We start from the raw sequence: 19312 nt of genomic DNA, 5'->3' as shown, positions 1-19312 counted from the left end.
GCACAGCCTCACACTTTCCCTCTCCCAGCCCTTTGTTCCTCACGGTCACTGCAGCACTTGCTTGTTAAAGTTAACGATGCTCGTTGTCTTTGATCTTGCCAAAGAAGTGGACTTCAAAGCGGAGCAATGTGATTAACTTGTTAAACAGTTTCTGCGGGGAAGTCGCACTGAAATGAATGTGTGTGTGTGTGTGCGTGCGTGCGTGCGTGCGTGCGTGCGTGTGTGTGGAGACGTTGGAGACATATAAAATAAATACCAGAAGTGATCATGAGGAGTTAGAAATATTTACATGTTACTGCAAGAGTCACAGCTAAGGTAGATAAACAGAAGCATTGAATATAGCCAAGCATTTTTCTACTACAGTACTTTATTCTTGTTCAAAAATGATTTGGTTGCACAGTTATGTTTAAAACTGATCATAATTATGACATTTGAAGTGCTTAAAAACCATTTATTTATATACATTTTTTATATCACTTTGGGGGAAAAAAGTGAGAAAAAAACATGTATAATATGGATCTCTTTCCATTGCTAAATCTGAATAAATACATTGAGCACTAAAAACACAAACAAACAAAAAATTGGGGGGGTGCACTACTTTGTGGTTTTTCACTTATCGCGGCGGGTTCTGGTCCCCATTAACCGCGAAAAACGAGGGATCACTGTACACTGTGGTGATGGTGAGTCATCCAAAGTCTTTCCAAACAGCTATTGAAGTCATCTAGTGAAAATGTCTTTTAAAAAAAATACATATATATATACATATATATATATATTTTTTTTTTTTAATATCGCAATATATCTCAAACCCCAAAAAAATCGCAACGATAGTTTTTTCCAGTATCGTTCAGGCCTAGCGTCCGCCATTCTCAACTTTCCACGCATATATTTTTTATAAACGTCGACGGGATGTTGTGCTCGTCGACGCATTTTCGTCATTGATGACTAGTCGGGACAGCTCTATAAACAACAACAAAAATACACATTATCAAACGGCTATGCTACCTGTGCTATTATTGTCTAGTTATATTTACCTGTGGAATCCGTGTGGGGGGCCTACTAACCGAGGAGAACGAGGCGGGACGCTAAGTTGATAGGAAATGTGATTAGGCAGAGTGGGTCATACAAAATTTCGGCAATGCGAGGTGGGGAACCCAATACCATGAAATTCACCTGTAGGTGTTGATTTCCCCCATCAGACACAGATTTATACAAAAAGCATGTCAATCGTTTCGATCACCTCATCGGAACCGGGGCCTATCGCGTCATTTTTCTGAGTATTAAGGATCAAGATTTTAATTTTAAAAATCTATATTAATTTTTCTGCTTTATGCTCGTAAAGTGCCACGGCCTCTTACCTTCCCTCCTGCTGAGCAGTGCGCCAAACTGCATCTGGAACTGAAAGTTAACGATGATTGACAGGGTTGTAGCTTTGATCTTGCAAGAGAAGCTTGGCAACTCTACAATCAAAGACATAAATCTGTCAATCATCGTTAAACTTTGTGTGTAAACCGTGGTAATTCATTGTGTCAGCGAGAAGCTGCAGCGTGAGCATCAAAGGGTGAGTAGACTCACTCAATAAAGCATTTATTAAAACAAGCATTTTTCTACATTATTCTTGTTTCGAAATAGTTCCCATTATGGAGATGGCAAAGTGGGACAGTAACATGTTTGGAACTTTTGTTAAAAAAAAAATAATAATAATTAAAAAAAAGAAAAACACTTTATCCTGTTTCAGAGTGGGACTCTGTATTGGCGGATTCTCAGAATCAGGTGACTCGGACTCGGGGGCAAAAACATGCGATCAGGACATCCCTACTTCTGTTTGTGTCTCAGTTATTAAAATATAATGTCAAGCAATTTGAATTACATTGTGCCGTTGTGGCTGACAACAAGTTACGAATTAATACAAATCTTCATGGAGGAATATTTATGAAGCAGTAACTATTTTGGGGACAGTATATGGCAAATGAAGAAATCCAATTTGGCCCATGTGTGATTATGGTCTTGCAGATATCAGTCAAGCACATCGTCCTCAATGCCAGGAGTCTGCTCGCATTAAAGAAGAAGAGAATGAGATAGAGTCGCCTTACATCAAGAAGGTGGGAGAAGAATTTGTCCAAATTAAAGAGGAACAGGAGGAGAACCCCCACATTCAGGAGTGGCAGCGAACTCATTCCCTCAAAAATGAGGATGACGAGGACCCGCCATATGTTAAAGTGGAGGTGGTTGACATCACCAAATGGACTGATGAGTCCTTGAAGGGTGAAGATGGAGGTCCGAGTGTGGCCAGCAAATGGGCGGAGCCCCCGAGTGGCATCAACAGCAGTTCAAAAGAAGGATCCCAAGCAGACAACCTCATCGCCCGACCATCAGATAACGACGACGCCACATCTCACTCGCTCTTCTGTGAGTATCAACTTACTCACCTTGAGGGGAGTGCTGGGCTCTTTCTGAAGAAGCCGTAACTGTCATTTGGTGGCATTTGTTCAGTCCGTTTAGTCTTGCCTTATTGTTGATATGACTGACCTATTTTGACATTGGCACTTCAGCGTGAGTTTAAGGTGCAACACATTTAAGCCTGTCGCGATATTCAGTAAGTCAATTTATCACACGGTAAATAGAAATGAGGGCGATAACTTTCCCGGCTGCGATTTAAGCGTGCATACATTTGTGCCTGTATGTGTTTTCGGTGCTGCGTGCACTCTGCATTCGTGCGTATTGATGACCAATAAGCGTCTGTGAAAGGAACTGGTGTCTAATGCAATCGACACGCATGTAGAATTAAAGTTCAGCCATACAAAATAAGGAGAAATATGTATATTAAACATTGTAAAACGTTTGAATGGCTGCATTGAGGCTGCTATGCTACTTTGATGAAAAACCTATTGGCAATGAACAATTTGGCTTCAGATTTGCTAACATGCACTTTGCAGGACAAGATGACAGCCATTTTGGATCATATAAACATTTTTGATGGGCTAAAATTGGCAGAGAATGAAAATGGCATTGAGTTCTGTCGTATTTTATATTCTGCATTTAAATGACTCGTTTTGCATTGTTTGTGCATTTTAAATATTTATTACTTTTAATATAGTTTGTTTTTTATTCTATAATAAAAAATAGTGCATTTGAATAGATGATTTATTAGGATGTCACTACATGAGTGGGTGAATTAGTTAAAAAAAAAAGACAATGATATGGCATATCGGCAATAATTTATAAGACAATATACTGCCTACAAAAATTTATCGCGACATGCCTAAGCACGTGTATCTGTTAACTTATGAAACAGAAGCGTGTGTAGAGTGACTGTCTGCAGAACAAGCATGTGCACCACGGTTATGTGAGACAAGTACGTGGCGCAAAACACTCAGGTCCCGTTCCGAGACGCCCAATTTTGCCAAATTTGAAAAATGTCAACATGCATGTGTGATACATCAGTGGCAAGATATTGGCAATTTTCGACACCCTCAAAGTAGGTCAAATCATGTGATTTGTAAATCGAAATCTTTGAGACCTTTGACTAGGCATGTGCCGGTATGAGATTTTGATGGTACGATAACCATGAGCAAAAATACTGCGGTTTCACGGTATCACGGTATTGCAATGATAGCTACAAAATGTGTTATTTTGAGATGTATGGGTTAAAAAAAAGAAAACTTTTACATTCAACAGGATTTTTTTTTTTAATTTTTCAGAACATAGTTGCAAATTGGAACATGAATATATTGTTAAAATAAATAAATTATCAATTAAAACAAATATTTTAAATAAAATTAAAATATAACTTATAGACTATACCCACAGCCACAGCTCAAGTTGCTCAAGATTAGAGCAAGAACAAAATAATTTCTATAAAAAAGTAAAAACACTTCTGAATAAAATTTTTTAAAACTTATATTGCATCACTTTTTTTTTGGGGGTGGAGAAGCTCAAGTGAAGTTTCAGCCTCTGTGTCAAATCTAGTCTACATGATGTCATGCCTTTGTGTTAAAAAGAACATAAAGAATTCATAAGTTAATAAGTTAGTTAAACATGTACAAGTTAGTTTAAGTTAGTTAAAAATGTAAAAGTTAAAATGTAAATATTGTTGTGGAAAGGTTTCGTCTAAAAAAAAAAAAACATTGGGAATGAGACCTCTCATTGAGCTAACGAACATGGATTTGTGCTTAGGGCAAGATCATCTTTCGCTATTAACGATCTTTGATGCTCTCCTTTTTCCTCTTCATTCAAGCGAATCAAGCTTGTTTTCTCATTCTGCGGCTGTAACACTCGACGAAGTTGCTCTCCCAGCTAAGCCTAGGCTAACATTCATCTTTGTAAGCTTTTAGTTAGTGTGTATATCGAATTTGAAAGGAAAATGTGTGTTTTGTTTTTGGCAAACTTTTCCATTGTGCTAATCTGTTGAAGCTACTCACACATGGAAAAATACAATTGTACAACGTTTTAAATGTATTCATTTTGTATATTACACTTACCACGATTTGAGAGCTCAGTAATATGAGGAAAAGAACGCCTTATGTTTGGAGTATCTGTTTTTGGGTTCGCTGGCTGTCTAGCCGATAGTGTCACTTTCACACACAGAAACAAAGGGGAGGGGGTGAGCGCTGCCGCGCCATGCCACTCCTGGCTGCACATGAAAACTGGCGAATACCGTACTACGGTCTGACGGAAAATTTTAGTGGTTTTGAAACCGCGACGTTTTCACACCACGGTAAACCGTGAAACCGGTAACCGGCACATGCCTACCTTTGACAGAGTTTCTTGTTTTAAAAACAAGTTTTGGACATCCATATTAAATGACAAACACTTCAAGTCACATTTTGCCAAAGAAAATGTATTCAAATCAACAAAGGGGAGATCATTGGGAAATTTTGAAGCATGGGACTTTTTAGTTCCATAGTCAGCAGAATTAAGGACAACTCATCTGTAATAATCAGGTAATAATCAGCTCTTCTCTCTGCCAGATGCATTAAGGCTTCTTGAGGTAACGCACAGAGAAGCCCTTGTCATCATCATGCACTTCATTGTTTCATCTCGCTCAACTGCTACTCAGGGGGCTGAAACTGCGGTCCATGTCCCACCAGACTGATGTTCTTCCAAACCACCGCCCAACATTAATTTGGTGCAGTCTTTGTCGTTTTGTATCCGCTATTCCAGCATTTGTGCGTTTTCTACTCGGGGCGTAGTCAAGGGCAGTGTTGGGAATAACGCAGTTATTTTTTCAGTAACGCGGGAATCTAACTAATTATTTTTTCCGCTGTTATAACGCCGTTACCATTACTGATGGTCAAAAACGGTGTGTTACTTACACTGAATAAATTGAAGAAACTACCAGCCGTAGCGAGTCTACTCTGCTCTTTTTGTCAACCAAGACTTGGGGTGCGTTCAGGTTCGAGAATATCGCACGTACTTCTTATGATTCCAGACTGTTTGTTCCTGCTCATTCAATTAGACAATGCTTTCCAAAGCTTGCTAATGTTTCTGTGTTTGCTACACCTGAATGCTAGCCTCGTTCCCATCCCCCACCATCAGCCAGCAAGAATGCTGCTTCCATCTTGAGGACGGCAGACGCTTTGAGTGTGACGGGAGGAGTAGGGGGACGAGGCTACCTGAATACACCCCCTGGATAAATGCGATGGAAGTGATTTTGATTGGCTGAGGGTTAGAATCATGTGTCATGGTAAGCCAATCAGAGCCGGTGTTTTCACACACAAACCGGAACAGCGCGTGCGGCAAACACACACAGGCAAAACAAATGCAGAGGGATAGGATGGCAGAGCATTCAGAGGAAAATTTGTCCTTTACGAGGTGGAGATATAAACACTATTTCAATTTGGTCGAAATTAAAGGAAAGAATGTGCATGTAAAGTGTCATTTATGTCCCGGGGCAAAGCTTTTGTCGACATCTGTGGTAAGCAATTCAAATCTGTTTATTTTTGTTGCACTTCAAGTGTAGGATAAATCTGTTACTGGTAAGGTGCAATAAATATTACAAGGTTCTTTAACACAACTACCTGTCTTTTCTTCTCTATTCAACTGACTCGAATACTGCTCAGAATATTTCAAATTCTTTGACATACAACAACTTTTTAAAGTAACGGAAATAGTTACTTTCCCTTGCAACTAGTTACTTTTACGATAGAGTAATCCAGTTACTAACTCAGTTACTTTTTGGAAGAAGTAGTGAGTAACTATAATTAATTACTTTTTTAAAGTAACGTGCCAAACAGTGGTCAAGGGTAATGTTTACAAACGCTTCCATGTGTAAAACGAGCAGCAAAAATGTCACGTCTGTATTGTTTGCCTCCATGGTTTACAAAAATGTGCCGGTTACCACTTTAAGGTATACCGTGGTATGAAAACGTTACTGTTTTAAAACCACAAAAAGTTTTCGTTATACCTGTCTCACGGTATTAGCTATTCTTTATATCCCAAAAATGGAGGTAGAAATCCCTCGCAGGTGGAGGTCGGGCTCATCCCTGCCCTCCCCCTCCGGTTTTTACTCGGTGTCTCAGCTGTGCTACACAATGGCTGACTTTTTCCCTCATGGAAGAAAACAAAATTGCTGGTATGGGTTTGGTTAGGTTTGCAGCTTTGATCCAGCGAGAGAAGGCTCGGTAGCTCTACGATCAAAGGCTTCAAATGTGTCAACCATCGTTTAGTTTGTGACATGCAAGTCTTTGGCATCTCATTCCCAGGCAAGAAAATCTCTCACTTTTCGGCGAAATTCGCATGAAAGTGCATGAAAATATATATGAAATCACTCCATTCTGAGGAAAAATATACTGAATCATGAGAAACAAAGAAATAACAAAACACATCTTTAGTATTTAGTCTGGCGGTCTCTGAGGCATGGACTTGATGAGTATAGACCCCACTCACATGACGTCACCACCACGCCTCCGCACCATATTTTCCGTCAGGTCGTCATGTTTACGCATTACCGCTACGTAAATTCCTCCTATTATGGCGTATTTTTCTGCTCGTTAACCTTAATAATCATAATGGTGAAGGCGTGTGTGGCGGTCGGTTGCAATAACAGAGAAGATAGACGGAGAGACTTGAAGTTTTACCGTATTCCGAGAGTCCCGGAGAGGAGAGCGAGATGGACTGCTGCAATTCCTCGAGAAAACTGGGCGCCAAACGATCACCACAGATTATGTAGTAGTCATTTTATATCTGGTAAGATGCATTTAATATATATTTAGAGGGTTTTGGGCTGACAACCACAATTAAGATCATTGGGAGGCTAATCGCCGACAATATACTGTTTCAAATTCAAGATGCTTATTTCTTCCACCATCATTATATTTTGAATAGGGCTGTCAAACGATTAAAATTTTTAATCGAGTTAATTACAGCTTAAAAATTAATTAATCGTAATTAATCGCAATTCAAACCATCTATAAAATATGCCATATTTTTCTGTAAATTATATATATATATTCTGTAAAATAAATTGTTGGAATGGAAAGATAAGACACAAGATGGATATATACATTCAACATACGGTACATAAGGACTGTAGTGGGCATTTAACTCTACTGTCATTTAAATCTGTCTATGCTGTCCTCACTCCGAAGCGTCTACTTTTTCCAAAGCTAGACAGCTAGTGAACGACGCCTTAATAATCAGACTTCTTCCTTTTTCATCTGATTTATTAATAAAATAGCCTTAAACCATTGTCCTCTTTAGACCGTCGTAAAACTACAAAAAAAAAGTACACAAGCATTGCATTAGCAACAACGTTAGCTTAGCACGCTATACAGGTTCACGAAACATAAACAAAAAGCGTCTCATACAAAAAATATAACATTTCGCTTACTAACATAATATGTACATTCTTTACAACAACCATACTTACGGACAAATCTTGCCCAAGGATCATAAAGCACAACATTACAACGTAGGCGTCAGCCCGAGACGTCGTGCAGCCATATTGAACTGGCAAGAAAACAATAAACCATGTCGCAAAGCGACCACAAGAGTTCGCTGTTAGACAGCACAAAAAGCCTTGCTGTAAAACTTACCAAAAGGCAGAATACTGTCTGAGCGGGTCATGTGCGTTAATTGCGTCAAATATTTTAACGTGATTCATTTAAAAAATTAATTACCGCGCGTTAACGCGATAATTTTGACAGCCCTAATTTTGAATAATATTTAGCTGGTACCAAGTAGGGCTGGGTGATATGGCCTTAAACATGTATCACGATAAATTGAGCAGATTTATCTCGATAACGATAAATGACGATAAATTCGCCCAAGCGGACTGTTATATAATTTGAAAATCTGAATCAATGCATGAAATACAGATGAACTATTTCTTGTTGATTTATTTACCAGCATTCAATTTGATATACTGTATTTAACAATTGTACATGCAGTCTAAACATAAAGTTTATAAAAATGTATTGTAAGCAATAAGAATTCAAGTATGAACATTTATAACAGCGTGTATGACTTGAACAATGTACATTGTCAAAATCAGTATGCCTGTGCAAACATGTAATTGTAACACAAATGACTTGCAGCTTGAACAGTACACTTCAAAAAGACAACTTACTGTTAATGGCTGCTGTGAAATAATTATTAAATATAAGTGTTTACTTTATGGTTTAAGGTTTTTTTTCCCCCCAGTGCATTTTTTAATAAATGCACGCACAATAAAAATAGCTGGGGCCATTTCTCGGTCATTATAAGTTTCGCCGTTGGATTGTACTTTATGCTGAATGCTTTACCATCACAAAAGCTATCAGAGGAATCACACACAGACAGATACAAAATAACGCCACATAGTTATTGCTAGATGCAGTCCGTGCCCAATCCACTCATTAAGTTCAGCCGTTTCGACAAGGTTAGAGCTGCTATCCGACTCCATAACGTTCATTTGTAGCGTTAGCCGCTAGCTAGCGTTAGCCTGGCTACCAGTAGATAGCACTGAAAGCACCATCTCCGGAAATCGTGAGAACAAAGGAGGACAGCGGGTGAAAGCCCGTCTGGATGCCACCTAGAGTCTACTAAATGTCGGTTGAAAGTTCGGTGAACGTCCCTTAAGCCACACTCCATCACGTTTTGCTTGTAGCGTTAGCTGCTAGCGTTAGCTTACCGGGCTTTTGTTTGATTGGCTTCCTGATGATCCCGTGACTCCCTACGTAAGCACATTCACTGCTTTCTTAAAGGGGAATGAACATAGACGAACAACACAGAATCAAAGCGGGATGAAAAAACTATATTTTCTTGTTTTATTAATTTACCGAATTTACCGACATGGTCAAAATTGCGTCGGTCATCGTTAAGAATTTCGGTGACGGTAAATTTTCGGTTTACCGCCCTGCTCTAGTACCAAGTGAAAGAAGCTGGCTTCGTCTACGGATCATCAGTTAAACAGGTGTGTCCAAACCTTTTGCAAAGGGGGCCAGATTTGGTGTGGTAATAATGCGGGGGGCTACCTTGGCTGATTTACATAGAACAATATATTTAAACAAATTTTAGCAAGCCCTTCTGTGTGTCACATTTGCTTTATTATTTTTTTAAATTCATAATTTCAACAATCTCGTCTTTGTGGCGTTCTCTTTCGACACTCGGGCTCTTGCGAAATACTGCTGCTGTGAAATTAAACTAGCTTCAAGTTGCTATAATTTCTCGCTGCGTATCTTCCCTGTAATGTTGTCGTACATGTCAGCGTGTCTTGTTCGGTAATATCATTATCGCGTCACATCGAACTCTTTGAAAACAGCGATTGTCTCTTTGCATATGAGGCAGGCACAGTTGTTGCGTGTTTCATTGAAGAAATAGTCCAATACCCACCTATCCTTGAAGCGTCGGCCATCGCAGAAGTGGGAAGTCGGATTTATCCCACTCTGATGGTACCAGTTCCGACCTCAAAGCGTTCCAAGCAAATGTAAACAACAAAGGCCTCCAGCAAACCTGCCTTCCTATAAGCGATCAAATATTAGAGGAAAAACGACGGCTGCGTTATTGCCCACATTGTAAACTGCCTTTTTTTAGTTACATCTTTTGCTGATCGCCAATATAAAAACATAGCACAACAAAGATAATTCACTGTATGAGGAAAAAAAATACATGGCGTCTCAAATAAACTTGATTTACTTCATTATTGTGTTATCATTCAATACGTTTTCTTGAGCGCCATTTTGTCCAGTGATGTCAGATTGAAACAACTTGGAAGTCGGGATAGTTATTTTTTCTCTGACTTCGCGACTTGGACCTCCCAGTTCGAGTGGCGTTCCAATGATATTTTCCTAGTCGGAGGCCGGAAAAGTCCGACATCCTCTTTGTTGTGCTATGATTTTATATTGACGATCAGCTAAGGATGTAACTAAAAAAAAGGCAGTTTACAGTGTGGGCTATAACCACTGTTGTTAATCTTACTGAAAAAAAGTAATTAATTATAGTTACAAATTACTTCTCCCAAAAAGTAATTGCGTTAGTAACTCAATTACCTGAATGTAAGAGTGATTAGTTACTTGGCAAAGTAATTGGTGATAATTACTTTTTTTTTTCCTCAAAAAAAAAAAAAACATTGGCCACACTATGTGAAGTTTTTTGTGAAGGTTTTTGGTACAATTGGCCCGAGCCCAATTCTTTACCCTAATTTACCCTTTACCCTGAATCAACTGTTAAAAGTTGTTAAAATTGCTCCCATTATTGCATTAGTTCCCTTCTCTCTACTTTCGACATATGAAAGTTTTAAAACTGTTTCATCATTTAAAGATAGATTCAAGTCAAGATTTTGCCGATTTAGAAGTATTTTAGATAAAAAGTTACTTAGGTTCGCTAGGAAGGTTCTATACAACAGAGCCGTCCTAAAAAGTCTACTGGTTTAAGATGGCGGCTGTCTACTAACTCATTTAGTGCCATGTCTGTCATTTTGCATCTAGTTATATCTATGTACAGTACATGTGATATCTACCATGTCTACCATATCTACCATAACATGCGGGCGTAGTTTGTAAGCTATCGGCTACAACATGTATTATTGGAGCTACCTAGCATCTCGTTTGCTCGGCGTCACAACTTTCTTGCCTACTCCCTACTCCTGCTCTGCTCTGTCGTCTCGGTGAGTCCGTCTCCCTCAGACTTTTCGACCAATATAGTAACGCATAGTAACGCATGCCTTTCCGTCCTCAGTAACGGTAACGGCGTTGCCAAGATGAGAAAAGTAATGAATTAGATTACCCACTACTGAAAAAAATAACGCCGTTATATTGTAACGCCGTTATTAACAACACTGGCTATAACGCAGCCGTCGTTTTTCCTCTACTATTTGATCGCTTATAGGAAGGCAGGTTCGCTGGAGGTCAAAATGTCTTTGGATGGCTAAAATAAAAAAACACCTCGTCGCGATCAGCCATCATTGTTGTTTACATTTGCTTGGAACGCTTTGAGTTCGGAACTGGTACCATCCGAGTGGGATAAATCCGACTTCCCACTTCTCTGGAATGCAGCATAAACATCCTGCTTGTATAATAGATATCATATGTATATAGAACTAGATGCAAAATGACAGACTCGACGCCGTTTGCAACACATGCATTGAAAACTACGTGCGTTAGTAAACAGCCGCCATCTTAAAGCAGGAGACTTCCCTTGTAGGCTGTTGTAGTGAACCTTCCAAGCGAACCTAATTAACTTTTTATCTAAAATACTCCTAAATCAGCGAAATCTTGAATTGAATCTATCTTCAAAACTGTTTTAAAACTTTCACCTGTCAAAATTGGACAGAAGGGAAATTATGGAATAACGGGAGCAATTTTAACAACTTTAACAGTTGATTCGCAAAATTAAATTAATTGAATGTAGTTTAAAGCTGCTGATACAAAATGGGGACTTGAGTATTTTATTTACTGTTTTAAAATGTGAACTTGATACTGAAAAAGTCGTTTATTTAAACCTGAGAGGCTTTTTATACAATTTTTGTAACTAATGCACGAAACATTAAAAGCATCTAATAGCTTGGGAGGTTTGTGGGATTTTCTACTGACAGTTTACAATATTATTTGCACGTTTTACTGACTGACTATGCCAGAAGTTTGTTATTTAGAATGTTTTGTGTTTGTCACTGAATAAACAGGTCAGTTTCTTGTTACCAACCATTGTGTGTTATTCAAACTCACCTAATTCAGCTGGCTAGTTGTTATCAAGAATACTAAAACCCTTTTCAACATGAGTCTGACAACTAAGTAAGGAGGCTAAATAACTTTAATACATGCTCAGATAGGCCGGTATCGGTATCGGATCGGAAGTGCAAAACAATATCGGTATCGGATCGGATGTACAAAAACCTGGATCCGGACATCCCTAGTTTAAGTGTATTGAATCAGATCGAAAATCGTGTCCCCCGTATCGAAAATCATACCGAACCGTGACTTAACTCTTATCGTTGCATCCCTATGGAACACCATTGCAGAAGCTATGAAGGGAAAAGTTTTATTTGCCTAAGTGCTTAAGTCATTAACTGCAATTGTATTTTTTTTTCTTGAAAAACACATTCTGTGTTTCTGTGCGGTACTAATATTGTTGTCTTTTACTTAAGAGGCATGGTCTATTGTTTTTAGTTGTGATTTCTTATTCTTATTAAATGGGTGTACTTGATCTTTTCATATATACTGTATTTTCACAGTTATTGTAAATTGGTTTTTAAAAAAAATTGGGGGGGGCGCAATAATATCGCATATCGCAATAATTTATTAGATAAATTATCGCACACTAAAATTTGTTATCGCGGCAGGCCTAACGACAACTTATTAAAGAACTCACCAGAGCGGCTGGGTATAAGCGAAGACTAAAATCAAATGCTGTTCCAACTACTTTCCCTCACAAGAAGCCTCAACGCGCTCGGGTAGCGAGTGAAATGCGCGCAATAAAGCGCCAAAGACAAACTGCTGGCCGCTCTCTTAAGCAGGCAAGCCGCTCCTGTCGCTCCAGCGATAGGCGAACCTTCTTGCATACCGCTAATCACAGAGGAAGCTAATAATTTACCTATACTGTCTGTTCATCAGGCAGTAACTGTGTCTGTTCAGTATTCACCTAATATGAGTGATGCTGCCACTCAAACTGATCCAGACACGTCCGATGCAGCGTTACAGTGGCCAGTTGATGCACGCCAAGCACTTAATATGGGCCACCCTTACATAGCTAAACGTGAGATGCATACACTCTCTTGCTCCATTGTCATTGAGACACACTTGCCGGGAGTACGTCACCAGTTTTGCCCAACTCTTGTCTTAACAGGTATTTCCTGCTCTGCATTTTGCCTTAGCTGCTCGTCTTGTGAAAGACCAACAGTGCTGTCATGCTCTTTATTTTTCCGATCTGGTTCAAATTGGAAGGGCAGAACCGACGACATGTTGGGGTAGCTAACGAGTGACACGCTGGAAGTTCAGCACCAGGCCCGGTGACGTCACACACTGCACGCACTGTGACGTAACAAGAATGGCGACCTATCATCTAAAATAATTTTACAAACTTTATTAAAACGATAACATTTAGAGGGGTTTTAATATAAAATTATCATAACTCATGCTAACATTTGTCTTTTAAGAATTACTTGTCTTAAAGATCGAGGATCCCTCTTCTGTCTCTCTTAGCACCATGTCACCGATTGCCTCCAACTGGTGGGAGCCACTTTTTAAATTCTTCTCTTTAAACTGGGGACTACTTGTTTTATCAGATTTCTTCATTATAGTTTTATTAAGTCACAGGAGGACCTGAACAAAGATTTGCTTTTATTTTGGAAAACATTTCACATTTTTGCCAATTTTCAGACATCGCACTGTCGAAACTAGCTTCTTAACAAGGCTGCTACAGCTAATTGATTAAAATCAAGTTACAAATTTGCTGCCAAAGAATTTGATAATTGATACAGTTGTAGACTACAGTTAAGTCAGGGGGCTGTAATAAAATATAATTTTTGAAGGAAAAATACATCTGTTTTGTCTACAATGTTACTTACAACATGCCTCAAACAACAGCAAGATAAATTGTGAAGGTAATTGAAAATAGTGACATCTATCCGATTAATCGATATATCATTTAATTAATCGTCCGATTAATCGATTATGAAAACAACCGTTTGTTGCAGCTCTCCTTAATACGAAAATAATGAGCGATGTATTTTTTGACGTTGTGTTCAATTATACAAAATATAAATTAAAATGTATCTTTAAATTTTAAAAAACCATCTAATTTCCAAAGCGTGGCGGCTTTTCTTTTGGTGTGGCGGTGCACCACAATGTTTTGTATGTAGGGGAAACTCTGTAATGAGTTGCCACAGCACGCTATCGCTAGTGTGTAACAAGCTAAAAGACACATTTGGGCCTTTAATGTAGAGCTACTTTGCTTCTGTGGTAAGATCAAAGCTAGAAAACCTCAATTCTTGTTTAAATGGCTAACTCCAGGGCACTGCTGACAAAAGAAAAGCAGCGGGAGGGACAGTGAGAGGCTGTACGAGCGTGAAGCAGAAAAACAAATATATTTTTTCAATTAAAAACCCAATCATTTTCACCTGAAAAATGGCGTGATTGGCCCGATTTCGGATCATGTGATTGGATCAGAACTACTTCATACCTATCAAAATTGTATTATTTACGATTATTACTAATGTAGATAAGGTTTGTTTGACCCTAAAGTCATTGCACGCAAAACTTTTAATAGGGGACACTTCAAACATGAAGACTCTCTGGTTTCAGCATTTGCAAACGATGCAAAAAAAAGAAAACAAATCTTACCAACACCACATGCATGACGAAAAGAGAAATGCACTTTTCCCCCCCTTAAAACTGAGTGTAAAGCTTACGGTTAGCGGCTTCAAGAACTTACTTCCGGTGAACATTTCAAAAATAAAAGTATGTCATGTTTAAAGTGTAAATAAATATTTCTTAAGTTCATCTCACATACTTTAGATTCTACACTAAGAATTGCTTGAAAATGACACCTATTACGAACACTCCAAGGGTGGAAGTGATTAGAATTTTTTGCTGGAACTCCCTGACGTGCAGGTCGCCACGGAGACAGAATTTTTGTTGTTGTTTTTTTGGGAGGGGGGGGGGGTCAAACCTCCTAAAACCACTGAATGCAGAGAAAACGGCTTTTGGCACAGTTATTCCTATAACACATACAAACAGAAAAAACGATTTTCATTCAAAATTATCTTTGTGTAATGATTTGCAAAATACAAGTTGAAGATGCTCTTAACCTCCCCATCAGAGCAAATAAAAGGTTTGATTTGATAAAAAAAAAAAAATAACTAAAAGATGTATAAATACGTCTTTGGGACACTGAAACAATTAAAAATTTTGGGAGCAAATGAGTTAATCAGGTGGAAATACATTCCATGCTTTTTTTATGTTCATCTAACATTTTTTTTTTTTTAGTTTATAATTTGTCTTATTGTTTCTTGCAGGCTTAAAAAAATATCTTGATCCTGAGCTGCAGGAATCAGAGTCTCCTGACATTAAAGAGGACGTTGAGCACCCGCAAATTAAAAAGGAAGAGTCAGATGACCCTCAACAGCAAAAGAGAGAAGAGCAACTTCCAATCAAAAAGGAGGAGGTAGAGCTACCATACGTCACAAAGGAAGACAATATCACCAGGCAGACTGGTGAGCCTTTGATGAGTGAAGAGGGTCAGAGTGAGACCAGCAGAGAAGTGGAGCCTCCAAGCGGCAGCAGCAGCAGCTCAACAGAAGGATTGCAAGCGGACCGTTTTACCGCTCCTCTGTCAGATAGCGAAGACGCCATGTCACACTCGCCTGACAGTGATGATGAAGGTCATAAGAAAGCTGACAGTGACGACAAACGCAAATGCTCTCAGTGTGGGAAGACCTTTGTTAATAAGTATACTTGTCGTAGGCATATGAGGAGCCACACTGGAGTAAAACCTTTTTCCTGCTCAGTTTGTGGTCAAAGATTCTTTCTAAGGGATTACTTAAAAACACACGCAAGAACCCACACTGGAGAAAAACCTTTTTCCTGCTCAGTCTGTGGTAAAAGATACAGTTATAAGAACAACTTAGCAATACATCAAAGAACCCACACTGGTGAAAAACGTTTTCCCTGCTCAGTTTGTGGTAAAAGATACAGTTCTCAGAACAACTTAACAACACATGAAAGAACCCACACTGATGAAAAAGCTTTTTCCTGCTCAATTTGTGGCAAAAGATTCTCTTCAGAGAGATACGTAACAAAACACAAAATGACCCACAGTGGAGAAAAACCTTTTCCTTGTGCAGTTTGTGACAAAAAATACAGTTGCAAGAGCGACTTAAAAACACACATGAGAAACCACACTGGAGAAAAACCTTTTTGCTGCACAGTTTGTGGCAAAAGGTTCAGTTGCAAGAACCGCTTGAAACCACACATGAGAACCCACACTGGAGAAAAACCTTTTTCCTGCTCAGTTTGTGGCCAAAAATTCGCTGCAAAGGGAAACCTAACAAAACACATAGGAACTCACACTGGAGGAAAACCTTTTCCTGCTCAATTTGTGGTCAAAGATTCTCTCTAAGAGACACCTTATTACAATACATAAGAACCCATACTGGTGAAAAACCTCTTGTGCTCAGTTTGTAGTCAACTATTCAATCAGAAGGATCAGGTTAAGAGACGTATGTGTGAGAAGTGGTGGCCAAGGACAGTTTTGCCTGTCATTCATGCTGGCTTCATCAGTATGTGCAGGCAAGACGATTGTATTCTGTGGACCTTCCTCAAATCCTGTTGTGATTTGCTGTTATTATTAGATAATTAGTTACTATTAGATGAGTTTTTATGGCCTGCAAAACCGTCATATACCCCAAAAAATGCCATCTACCCCTCATGCCACATGGCGAAAAAAATTTCGCCACATGGCAAAATAATTTCGCCACATTGCAAAATAATTTCGCCACATTGCAAAAAAATGCCACATGGCAAAAAAAAAAAAAAAAAAAAGCCACACGGCAAACATTTTTTGCCATATGGCCAAGTCCATTTTGCCACCTCGCAAATACTACTTTTGGTTCTCGCTGTCTCTCTAATCCAGTTCAAGATCGTACACAGGTCCAACCTTTCTAAATCTCAGTTGGCAAACATTTAGTCTCAAATTGATCCGTCATGTAGTATTGTCCCAAGATGCAGCAATACTGGGAGGGCATCTGTAATACACTTTCTAAAATGATAAAGGTCAAACTTCCATTAAATCCACTTATATTTCTCTTTGGGGTCGTGCACGAGAGATTAGTATTACCTATCGGGGGGACAAAAAAATCATTGCTTTTTCAACATTATTAGCTCACCGCCTGATCCTTTTTAAATGGAAGGATGCAGCCCCACCGACAATATCACAGCGGATCGAACATGTCACTCCATCTGAAATTTGAAAAGATCAGATACGTCATGAGCGGCTCTGAACAAAAATTTCATCAAGTGTGAAGGGGTCTTTCTGAACTATGTTGATCATCCTTCAACAAAGAGGAATGACATTTCTGTTGTATAAAGGCAGATTCAATATGTATCCTGTTATATGCTTATGGTCTTAAAATATTTATGATTGATGTGCTAGTACATGCCTGTGACAGCGGGGAAAGGGTATTTTATTTGTATATTTTATTTCTGTTGGGGGGGGTCTTCTATGGATCTTTCTGTAATCCTCTCAAATCTGAATAAATACATTCAAACACAAAAAATATTCTACTTGTTTTCCTCACACTATGGTATAAGTGCTATTTATTTTATATTGGGTGTCTTAGAGTAATATAAACAGTCAAACAGTAAATACGAGAAACAATACTATTCCCCGATTGATTATATTAAGGGTGTTGGAGTAATACAAACAGTCGATCAGTAAATACGAGAAAATATACTATTCCCTGATTGATTATGTTAAGTGTATTAGAGTAATACAGTCGTACGGTAAAGACAAAAGATACTATTCCTTTCATTATTAAATCTAAATAAATAATACATGTATTAAATTTGATTAAAAACAGTACCTTATTGTACCTCACAGTATCTTTTTACTTTTTACGTGTTCTGTCCTCACTAAACGTGAAGTTGTTCAGCTTTACAGACAGCAAAGAAGGCAGTTGTGCTTTTTGAAGCTTACTTCCTTTTGACATTTTGTAAAGCTGTAACACACATATGTACACTTATGTTCAAAATGACATGCATTTTAACGGTAAACCACATGGTGTTCAAATTGTCCATCTAGTCTGATCAATATGCAAATTTAGGAGATTAAATTAGCCTAATTTGCCTAACAAAAGTCCGCTATCTTAAATGCTACGAATGCTACAAAGCAAATCGCTCACGCGTAACTCCACATTTATAGCTCTAAACTTAATTAAAAATGCATACACAAACATATATTAGCTGAAACAACTTAGTTTTATGTGGGCCAAACCAGAGCGCAGCTATCCCTTATCAATGTCAGACGTCAGAGTCTGCTCCCAGTCATACAAGGCGACAGCCCAGCCAGACCCACGTTGCCATTAGAGGGCAGTGTAACCCCCATCATTAAACAAAATACAATACTTTGGGACTTTTTGGAAAGTTATTTTGATATTTAGGAGTACTTAAAGGGTGAGACAGGTACAGTAGGCTGGTAAAGTTAGGCGCTATTATGGTTATGTCATGCTGGTTTCACAATCAACAGCCATTCGACTAATACAATGAACATCCCACTTTCTCCTCTTTGTAGATGCTCTTCTGAAATATTTTCCTTCCACCTCTGTACATTACGGGCCATCTTTTACAGCCAACTTATCCACATCTGCACCAAGTCCAGTATCTTCCCACACACAAACTGCCAGTGGAAAAACAAGTGCATCTTCCAAAACCACTGTCCTATGTGCAATCAGGGCTGTCAACAGACTTGCACGGGCCCGGGGACAAGAGACCATAATAGACCCCAATCACCAACGTCACACAATCACGTGATCGCTGTATTGTGCCGCCATATTGTCCGTCATTGTGTGTCCGTATTGTCAATGATCGTAGTTTCTAAAGGTGGATTCACTTGCAAATTATGGAAGCCCCGGTGCTTTCAGACGCTGTAAACTCAATGGACGAGTTGCATAAAAGCCGTTATTTGGAAAAGCTTTGGTTGATCCAGTCGCCAGATCCATATTTGATGCCCAAATCGATGGTTCCTCCCGTCTGGTCTTGTCCTGAGACCACAAAATTTCCCATCATACTCCAGTTTATGTCACGAGGAGGAGTCGGGTACCCAAAATCGGAAATGGCCCGAATATAAACAGACATTTGGGCAGCTGAGCTTCACCGTTGTCACGATTGTAAAATGAAACTTG

The 19312-nt window shown here is 38.9% G+C and overlaps 1 protein-coding gene across 1 annotated transcript in view; it reads left to right on the top strand.

The window, feature by feature from the left end:
* Positions 1 to 17777, top strand: part of LOC130929103 (zinc finger protein 391-like) — a 34842-nt gene extending 17065 nt beyond the window's left edge. Inside the window, exons 2-3 of the mRNA XM_057856049.1 lie at positions 2014 to 2409; positions 15431 to 17777. Coding sequence (XP_057712032.1) covers positions 2014 to 2409; positions 15431 to 16533 — 1499 coding nt within the window. The 3' untranslated portion in view covers positions 16534 to 17777. The remainder of the gene's footprint in view (positions 1 to 2013; positions 2410 to 15430) is intronic.
* Positions 17778 to 19312: the final 1535 nt, after the last annotated feature.

Source organism: Corythoichthys intestinalis, chromosome 13 (genome assembly GCF_030265065.1).
Source record: "Corythoichthys intestinalis isolate RoL2023-P3 chromosome 13, ASM3026506v1, whole genome shotgun sequence".
Classification (NCBI taxonomy): Eukaryota; Metazoa; Chordata; class Actinopteri; order Syngnathiformes; family Syngnathidae; genus Corythoichthys; species Corythoichthys intestinalis.
The sequence above is the reverse complement of the archived record's forward strand: the minus strand, read 5'-3'. Positions and strand labels throughout refer to the sequence as shown.